The 9,515-nt window shown below is 51.9% G+C and overlaps 2 protein-coding genes across 3 annotated transcripts in view; one reads left to right on the top strand and one right to left on the bottom strand.

Annotated features, from left to right (window-relative positions):
• Positions 1-9,515, top strand: part of PLPPR1 (phospholipid phosphatase related 1) — a 298,083-nt gene that overhangs the window by 19,061 nt on the left and 269,507 nt on the right. The window lies entirely within an intron of this gene.
• On the bottom strand, positions 9-4,212 carry LOC109364076 (PHD finger protein 7-like). Of its 2 annotated transcripts, XM_019610641.2 has the most exons (9): positions 3,106-4,210; positions 2,816-2,907; positions 2,627-2,728; positions 2,244-2,368; positions 1,902-2,064; positions 1,707-1,813; positions 1,377-1,490; positions 1,097-1,215; positions 9-931 (listed from the first exon to the last, which is right to left on the bottom strand). In XM_019610641.2, exons 1-9 carry the CDS (start codon positions 3,155-3,157, stop codon positions 177-179), a joined length of 1,629 nt encoding a protein of 542 aa, XP_019466186.1. In that variant the 5' UTR covers positions 3,158-4,210; the 3' UTR covers positions 9-176. The 2 variants fall into 2 exon arrangements, with proteins under 2 accessions (XP_019466186.1, XP_019466185.1); XM_019610640.1 differs by having other exon boundaries at positions 2,816-4,212.

The following is a 9,515-nucleotide window of genomic DNA, read 5'->3' as shown; positions in this document are numbered from 1 at the left end:
GCGCTGTCTTTGGGACTGGTTGTGGGGGTGTCTTCTCTGTTGCTGGAGCCGGGAGCGGCTTTGTGCCCGGGCTGGTCCACCAAAGGATGAAGGCAGTATGTGTGGACCCTCTTCAAGGTTGATTTTCTTTGCCGCTTGGGACCACAGCCATCCCGAGGGGATGGGACACGGCTGCATCAGCGCCGTCTTCGGGACTGGCTGTGGGGCCGTCTTCTGGGATGGTTTGCCCGGGAGCGGCTTCGTGCCCGGGCTGGTCCCCGCTGCCTGGACCGGCTCCCACGGCCTTGTCGGGGCCGGCTGCGGGAAGTCGAAGCGCGACGCCCCACAGGGGATCGGCTTCGAGTGTGGGCCCGCCCTCGTTGCCTGGATTGTCTCCTGCGTGCAGGCAGAGGGGGAGCCCTCGAGGACCCTGATGGTGCTGGTCTGGCCGAGGTGCGGGTGCTGGTCTGAGCACCTCGGGGTGTCGTACGGCTCCCACCACGGTGTCTTCGGGGCCGACTCTGGGAGCCCGAGGCCCGGCCTTGCAACGGGGAGCGGCTTCTTGTGCGGCCGGTCTCCCGCTGCCTGGGACGCTTTGTGGCTGCAGGTGCCCGGGAGGTTCTGGAGGACCGCGCGGTCCCCCGTCTGGTGGGGCTCTGGGAGGAGGTTTCAGCGCCTGCAGCTGGTGCCCGCCTTCTCCCACCGCGTCCTTGGTGCTGCTGAGATGTGCCCCGCTCCTCAGATAGATGTGAGCGGGTGCCAGTCTGCTCAGCCTGCGGCACTCTGGGCTGGACGCTGAGCTCAGGCAGCTGGGAGTTGCAGGACGGGCTGGACGCTGCCTGCGTAGCAGGACCAGAGCTGATGTTTTGAGGTCCTGTAAAGACGGGGGAAGGCACCGGTACCTCCTGGCTGGAAGTGCTGGGGCTGGCATGCTCGGAGTTGGTGCGGGGTGCTGTAAGGAGAGACAGGAAGCTCAGCAGGATGAACATGCAGCCCCAGGGCAGGACAGGCTGCCGTCCCTCATGGGGCAGAGAGACTGTGGCGAGGCCACCCTGAGCACGCGCTGCCAGGCCTTGCCTGGCCCCAGTCCCGCGGCACGCGACTCTTTGCCTCTTACCGGTGCCCCTGCCAGCGCAGGTGTCGCACTCCCAGCCATTTCTGCCGATGGCCCAGAAGGAGCAGCACCAGTGCGTGCCTTCTGAGCCACAGGAGCTGCAGATGAACAGCTGCCAGAGCCTGGGGAAGCAAACGGGTTGTGGCTGTGAGGACAAAGTGAGCCAAGGCAGGGAGCGGCCGGCATGGCTCTGGTGCTCTGTCCTTGCTCCAGGGACACCTCCAAGCCTATAGTGAGGCTGAAATCCCACGCAGAGCCCCAGAGGACTGCGGAGGTCACTCACCCCTTTTCCTGTGCCCTCTCCCTGCCTCCTAGGTAAATGCACGTGTTGGCACTGCAGCGCCTGTGGCTTTCTCGCAGCGGCTGGTATGCTGCGTCGTCCCACCAAGATGGTCGTCTGTCAGAGAAGAGAGAGAATCTGATGAGTCCCCAGCGCCCCAGGCATGAGGCAGATTCAGGGCATCCCTGCTCATCCCCCTTGAGCTCATTCCCAGCTTCTCCATGAAGCTGAGACCAGTGCTTGCAGGATGGCCTGCCAGGGCCAGGGGCAGTTCCTGGGCAGGCACAGCACCTGTGCCTGAGTGTCTGTGGAGCCGGGCAGAAGGACACCAACCTGACTGGGATTTGGATCCCCAGCGTGGTCATTCTGGAGCGGAAGCGCCGTTTTCCTCCGCAGACGGGGCAGAAGAAGCGCATGGTGGCAGCGTGCAGGGCATGTTTCTGCAGGAGAAGCACAAGCGTGAGCGTGAGCGGGACTGGCTGCTGCTGAGCACCAGCCGTGCTCGCGGGGCGACGGGAGGACTCCTACCCTGATGCAGCCCCGGTGGAACCAGGCCTGTTTGCACACCGGGCACACCATGGTGTGGTAGGACGTGCTGTCCCCCACGGGCTCCAGGCAGATGACGCAGACGGTGTTCTGCGATGGAGCTGCCTCTGCTGCCTGCCGAGGGCGATGCTCCCAGCAGAAGGACCTGGGCGGGAGGACAGAAGGGGTGGGCATGGTGAGAAGTGCTGTGAGGAGGGCAGAGGACCAGGAGAGAGCGCCAGGCCTGGGCTCTGGCTCTGGCAGGATGCCGGAGGTGTCGCTGCGGGTTCCTCCCTGGGAGGAACAGGGAGGGACGGCAGCTTGGCTGCTGCTGACAGCCCTCACCTGTGCTGCCCAAAGTGCTGCGTGACGCATTCCCCGTCCTCGGCGCAGGGCAGATGGAAGCTGCGCTCGCAGCCTGTCTGCGCGCAGCTGATGGCAGCTCCCGTCTCGCCACAGACAAAGCAGTTCTGGAAAGAGCAGAGAAGCCCCCGTTAGCGGTGGGCTCGGGGCCTCCGCAGCCAGCCCCACTTCTCCGGGCAGGGCGCAGGGTGTGGGCACCGCTGCCTCACACTCTGTAGAGCTGCCTGGCAGACGAGGCTCGTCTGCGGTGGTGGGGCTTTGTCCCGGAGCCGGTTGGAAGGGCCGCGATCGCTTTCTTTGGGCCCAGGCGAAGCCGGTGCGAGCCTCTGCCGGCACCAAACTCCCCGTTCCGTTCAGGTCCTCACCTTCTGGCCTGCCAGCTGGACTGTGCGCTGGATGGCGCCAATGGGGAAGCCAAAAATTCCCCCCACTGGGCATCTCCATTCCAAAAGGCCATTGGCAAAGACCTGCAGGAGAGAAAAGTGCGGGATCTCGTGAGGCCAGAAAGGAAGGGAGCATTCCTGGCAGGAGCCCTAGCCCTTGAGGGAACTCACCAAGCAGAATTCGTGGGCACAGAGCCCACTGCTGGCAAATGTCTGCCCACAGATGTCCGGGTTCACCTGTGCGCGGCGGCACAGCACGCACACTGGAGAGGAAGGAGAGAGCAACCGTGAGCAGCGGTGAGCACCTGGCAGGGCCGGGTGTTCCTGGGGGCCGTCCCCAGGGCCTGCTCCGTGCCAGCCGTGCTGGCTGAGGGGCAGGGCTGGAGGGGGTGGAAGGGAAAGGGGGCATTGCAGGCCCAGCAGCTCCAGCGGGCAGCCACGGGCCAAGCTGGGGCTCTCACCTGGCTCCCCAGAGTTGGGGGCCTCCTCCTTCTTTTCAGACATAATCGGCATCGACCGTGAGAAACAAGAGAGTCAAGAAAATCCCTGCTCTCTCCACGCCTCACCAAGCCGCAATGAGCAGGGCCCCAGCCCGGCAGCCTTTGCTCTGCTCCCGGCCCGCGGGTCACAATGGCCACCATTGTGACATCACGGTCACCACCTCACCACCAGGCTGAGGGCGTGGCAGGGCGGCGGCTCCTGTGGGCAGCAGGGCGAGGGGCCCGGTGCTGCCATCAGCAGGGAGCAAGGATGGCCTCCCTCAGGCCTTTTGCAGCGCGCCCGTGCTGGGACGTTGCAGCAGAGAGTCTAATAAAGGTCTGCGGGTCAACAGCTCAGCCGGCTTCTCGAGTGTGTGTGTGCTGAGCGACTTTCCATGGCCTGATGGTGACAGGACAAGGTTTTGACCTGAGAAAAGAGGAGGTCTGGTGAACTGGGAGAGGGAATTCCTCTCTTGGAGGGTGTGAGGCCCTGGCACAGCTGCCCAGAAAAGCTGTGGGTGCCCATCCGTACAGGCACTGTAGGGAATTGACAGAAATGGAAAACTTTGCTCTTTCTGCTTTCACCGAACCACGGTGGGATGACTCACATAACTGGAACACTAGCACTCTTGACTGTAATCTTTTAGCAGGGATACGCAAGGTAGGAGAGCTTAGGGAATTGCTCTCTGTGTTACAGGATGGATAGGATGAGGGTTGCTTCCTCTGAGGAATGGCTGTGAACAAGTTGGGTGCTTGTAGGTTGAAGTTAGGGACAAGACCAATCAAGTATGTCTGGTGATCAAGGTCTACTGCAGGCCATCTGACCATGAGGAACCTGTTGATAAGGCCCTCCTTCTTCAGCTGCAAGAGGCATCATGCTTGCAGGCTCTCATTGTGATTGGGGATTTCAACAACTCATATATCTTTTGGGAAAACACAGCACACTGCTAGCAGTCACCAGGGATCCTGGATTCTGCTGACAACAACTCTCTCGTGTTGGACAGGCGAACCAGAAGTGAAGTGGTGCTGGACCTGGCACTCACTTATGTGGAAGAGATCGTTATGGAGGCTAAGATTGGAAGCAACCTCAGCTGCAGGAACCATCCCATGGTCAAATTTGTGGTCTTGAGGAATGTGGGCCTGGTAAAGAGCAAGGCCCTGAACTTCAAGAAAACCAACTTCAGACTTTTTAAGGAATTTCTGGATGAGTTCCCCTAGGAAATTATCCTTAAGGAGAAAGGATCTGAACAAAGTTGGTAGCACTTAGGAATGTCTTTCTTAGAGCTCTTCATCCTCTAGGAAAAAAAAGAAATCAGGCAGACGAAGCAGGAAGTCAACATGGATGAGTAAGAGTCTGCTGGTCAAACTGAGGAAGAAAAGAATAAGGAGTCGAAGAAGGGATGTGTTTTCTGTGAATAACACAGGGATGCTGTCTGGATGTGCAAGAATTGGATCAAGAAAGACCAGGCATGGATGGAATTGAACTGGCAAGGGATGTTAAAAGCATCAAGAAGATTTTCTTTAGATACTTTGGGCAGAAGAGACATGCAAAGGAGAGTGCATCCCTTCTGATAAATGAAGAGGGAGAGCAGGCCTCTTCAGATATGGAGAAGGCTGAGATACTTTATTAGTTCTTTGCCTCAGTCTTCATTGCCCATCAGGCTTGCCATGTTTCTGGTATCCTTGAACTTCTAAGCTGGAGTCAGGGGTGCAAAATTTCTTGCACAGTAGGAGCAGGGCAAGTCCAAGATCACCTCATTAGGCTATGATTGTATATAATGACTGGACAACATGCTTCCTGGACTCTGATGGAGCTTCCTGATGTGGTTGCCAAGCTGCTCTCCATCATTCTTGAAAAATCATGGCTGTCAGGCAAAGTCCCTGGTGACTGGAAAAAGGGAAACATCACTCCCATTTTTAAGAAAGCTAGAAAGGAATATCTGGGGAATTATAGGCTGGCGTCAATGGTTTATGGGCTGGTTTGGCCCAGTTTTGTGACTAGCTTTCTGTGACTAGGTGAAGGGATTCCACAAATCCATGCCTCCAGAAAAGGGAAACAGGGGACCCCAAAATAATTAATACCAACCATCTGAGGAGAAACAAACTAATTTACTAAATATAGTATTGGAATGCAAGATAACACACTACAATACAATATGATTAGAATTGAAGCTAATAAATCAAATATAATGAGAGAGAGAATGTCCAAAAGGTGGATAGACCTCACCGTAACACTGAAGTGAGATGCGCAGTCTGGAGCGGCAGGGAGGAAAGCCTGATGAAGAAGGAGAGGTCATATGTCCTACAAAGGCCTTAGATCTGTTTCCCCCCAGCAGAAACGATAACAACACAGCAAACAGTCTTCTGGGGAATGTAGTTCTTTTCGGGGGCAGGTACCCGGAACTGGAGCATTAGCAGTTAAACTCCCAGTGCACTACATGATGTTATGGTGTGGAATAACCAAAAATCATAGAACCATGACATTCCACCCCTTATTTTACATCACTACATCATGCCTAACATATACAAACAAACCATAATTAACAAGCATTAAACACACGCACACACAAACCTATATATATATATGGAATTACTGTCTGCACTCCCCCAACATCAAATTCCCTTGTGGTACACACTGAACGTTCCCATTTTTCTGCTTCACCCACCAAGTGGATCCAGGTCCCTGGGCAAAAACAGTTCCATGAAGAGGTTTGCCCTTCCCAGAAGTTGGAAAGACCCAAACTGCTTTTTCCTAACCTGTTCTATACAGGTACTACAGGGACTTTATCTCCCTTGACAATACGTAAGGAGCTGGCAGGACCATCGTGATTAATAGATCCACGAGTGTTGACCAATTGGGTGGCTTCTGCCAAATGCTTCTCCCAGTTCTTAAATGTTCCACCACCCATTGCTTTCAACATGCTTTTTAACAACCCATTGTACGCTTTTACCAGAAGCTGGTGCATGATAGAGGATGTGATAAATCCACTCAGTGCCATGATCTTTGGTCCACGTATTTACAAGAGAATTTTTGAAATGAATCCCATTATCTGACTCAATTCTTTCTGCAGTGCTATGTCGCCATAGGACTTGTTTCTCAAACCTAGTATGGTGTTTCGGGTGTTAGCATGGGGTACTGCATATGTTTCAAGCCACCCAGTGGTTGCCTGTACCATAGTAAGCACATAACACTTACCACTGTGAGATAGTGGCAAGGTGATATAATCAACCTGCCATGCTTCCCCATATTTATACTTTTGCCATCACCCTTCCCTCCAGAGAAGTTCCATCTTCTTGGCTTGTTTAATTGTGGCACATGTGTCACAGTCATGGATAACCTGTGCAGTAGCATCCATAGTTAAATCCACCCCTTGGTCTCTAGCCCCTTTGTATGTTTTATCTCTTCCTTGATGGCCTGAAGTTTCATGGGCCAACTGAGCTATAAATAATTCACTCTTGTGTTGCCAGTCCAAGTCTATTTGAGCCATCTCAATTTTAGCAACTCGATCTACCTGATGGTTATTTTGTTGTTCTTCAGTAGCCCGACTCTTGGGCACATGGGCATCTACATGACACACCTTTTCAATCATATTCTTTATTCAGGCAGCAATGTCTTTCCACAGTTCAGCAGCCCAAATGGGTTTACCCCTTCTTTGCCAGTTATCTTGCTCCCACTGCTGTAACCACTCCCATAAGGCTTGCCACCATCCATGAGTCAGTGTAAAGATAAAGCATTGGCCACCTCTCCCATTCAGCAACATCTAAGGCCAGCTGGACAGCCTTTACCTCTGCAAATTGGTTTTCCTTTACCTTCGGTGGCATCTGCAACTTGTTGTGTGGGGCTCCACACAGCAGTTTTCCATCTGTGATGCTTCCCCACAGTATGACATGATCCATCTGTGAACAGGGCAAATTTCATTTTCTGGTTGTTCATTGTATGGTGTGGCCTCTTTAGCACACGATACCTCTTCTGCTGGTGATGTTCCAAACTTTATACCTTCAAGCCTGTCCATGATCACCTCTAAGATTTCTGGATGATTGAGGTTCTCCGTGTGAGTTTGTTGTGTAACAACACAATCCTCTTGTTCCAAGTGGTATCCGTAGCATGATGGATAGAGGGAACCCTTACCTTGAACATCCAGTTCAGTACTAGTAATCAACGTGCCAGAAGGAACTGTGTTTCAGCACCAATTACTTCGGAAGCAGCCCGAACCCCCTCATACGTGGCTAAGATCTCCTTTTCAGTTGGAGTGCAGCACTCTTTGGACCTGTATTCTCAACTCCAGAATCCCAGGGGTCAGCCTCGGGTCTCTCCTGAGGCTCTTTGCCATAAACTCCAAGTGGAAGCTTTCTCTCCAGCAGCAGTGTAGAGAATGTTCTTTACATCCTATCCCATCTGTACTGGCCCCAAGGCCACAGCACGGGCTATCACCTGCTTAATCTGCTCAAATGCCTGCTGCTACTCAGGACCCCACACAAAGTTATACTTCTTCCGCATCACCTGATAGAGGGGGCTTACAATGAGGCTGTAGTATGAAACATGAATTCTCCAAAAAGCCACTACACTCAGAAAAGATTGTATTTCTTATTTGTGGACGGAGACATTGATTCTGGTGCCTCCTGTGGTTGATCAGGTTGGTCAGTTCAAATGCTCTCTCTCCAGCTTGGAAAATCTTGGTTCAGAGTCTGTCTCGTTCAATTATGAGGGTATTTAGTTCAGATTGGAGGGTGTCTCCCTCAGTTTGGAAGGTGTCTCGTTCTGTTTGAACTGAAGTTTGGACTGAAAGGAATCTTGCTCAGATTCAGAGGTAGCCCGTTGAGATTGGAGATTCCTTCTCTCAGCTTGGAGATCTTCCCCTTCAGCTTGGAGACCTTCTTTCTCAGTTTGGAGACACTCTTGCCAGGTTTTGAGATTTTCTCTCCTAACTAGGAGACTCTTTCTCAACCCAGAGATTCTCTGTCTCAGCTTGGAGACTCTCTCTTTGGATTTGGTGACGCTGTTTCTCAACTAGGAGACTCTCTGGACCTGGAGATTCTCCCTCTCAGCTCAGACTCTCTCCTGGAAATCTCCTTTTCAGCATGGAGGCTCTCTGCTCATTTTGTACTGTCTCCTGGAGAATCTCTCTTTCAGCTCGGAGACAGAAATGTAGTTCTTCTTCTCTTCTGGGACAGGTACCTGGGACTGGAGCATTAACATTTTAACTCCCAGTGCACTACATGATGTGATGATGTGGAACACCAATAACCAAAAATCATAAAACCATGACAGTTGGTGAGCTGCACTTCTGTGCCTGGAAGACACATTAAGGTACATGAGGGAAGAGAAGGTGATCCAAGGCAGCCAGCACAGTTTCACCAACAGCAGATTGTGCCTGACCAGCCTGATGGCCTTCTATGATGGAGTAATGGTTTTAGTAGACAAAGGAAGTACAACTGATGTATCTGAACTTGCGCAAGGCTTTTGACATGGCCTCACACCATGTCTTTATTTCTGAATGGAGGTGGATGTAGTACAGTGTCACGTGGGCTTCTCAAACAGTAAGGATTTGGAGATGATACATGCTATCACTCAGTGATTCTTACTACTTTAAAAACACTAAAATGCCTGTACTTTACCCAGGAAAACATGCCATGACTCTTTTTTTTTTTTTTTTTTTTCAGGAAAATCTTACTTCAAATTCTTCAAGCCTTTCTGTATGGATTTGTTAGGCTTATGTGGGAAGACATCTTAACCCTCTATCATCCTATTGCAATCTATTGGAAATTACGTACTTTTTCATGCCAAGGTTGTATGGGATAATGACTTGCCTTTGGACAAGGGTAGAGCGAAGCTTCATAGGGGGGACATGAGGCTGCCACATCTTGGGGTATTTTTGATCAATACTTGTGCAGACTTACAGTGCGTGTTCTGTGATGTTCTGAGTAGCAAAACTCCCCTTAGTCTCCGTAGCAAGCCAAGGGAATCGTTGGCGTCAGAACTGCAAAGATTTCTGCAGGAATTACCAAGTATATCTGAAGTGTAGAGGTTCCACAGTCAAGTGGAAGGAGTGTTTGAAAGGAGACTGCAACATGTATATTTTCTCAGCCTAGACATTGAATCATTGTGTGATGTCTAGCAAATTGCTTCAACACTTTCTGGCTCTGTTTCCCCACAGGAGATAGGAGGCTCTGCTTAAGAATGAAATTTGTAAAAAGGAGTGTAATACATAGTGGTTATAATAATACAGCTCTCTGCAATGGCTTGGATAATCATCTTGAGCGATGACATTAGTTTGAATTTGTTTTCCTAATTGAATGAAGGTTTGGCATACTTGGTTTCATGTTTCAGTTGCGCAAACTGATCCTTGATGGACTTGTGCAGAAGGTTTAGTCCTTTTAGTCCTTTTTTTTTT

The sequence above is a fragment of the Meleagris gallopavo genome, chromosome Z (genome assembly GCF_000146605.3).
Source record: "Meleagris gallopavo isolate NT-WF06-2002-E0010 breed Aviagen turkey brand Nicholas breeding stock chromosome Z, Turkey_5.1, whole genome shotgun sequence".
Taxonomy (NCBI): domain Eukaryota; kingdom Metazoa; phylum Chordata; class Aves; order Galliformes; family Phasianidae; genus Meleagris; species Meleagris gallopavo.
This window is presented reverse-complemented; position numbering and strand designations above follow the sequence as displayed.

Bases quoted from the DNA above. Each gene is read 5' to 3' on its own strand.
- LOC109364076 (XM_019610640.1), bottom strand. From the start codon at position 3,157: ATGCCGATTATGTCTGAAAAGAAGGAGGAGGCCCCCAACTCTGGGGAG. The intron at 2,065-2,243 runs GTGAGGGCTGTC...CCTCCCGCCCAG, and splicing joins CAGCACTTTGGGCAGCACAG to GTCCTTCTGCTGGGAGCATC. The intron at 1,491-1,706 runs GTTGGTGTCCTT...CTTCTCTGACAG, and splicing joins GGGATCCAAATCCCAGTCAG to ACGACCATCTTGGTGGGACG.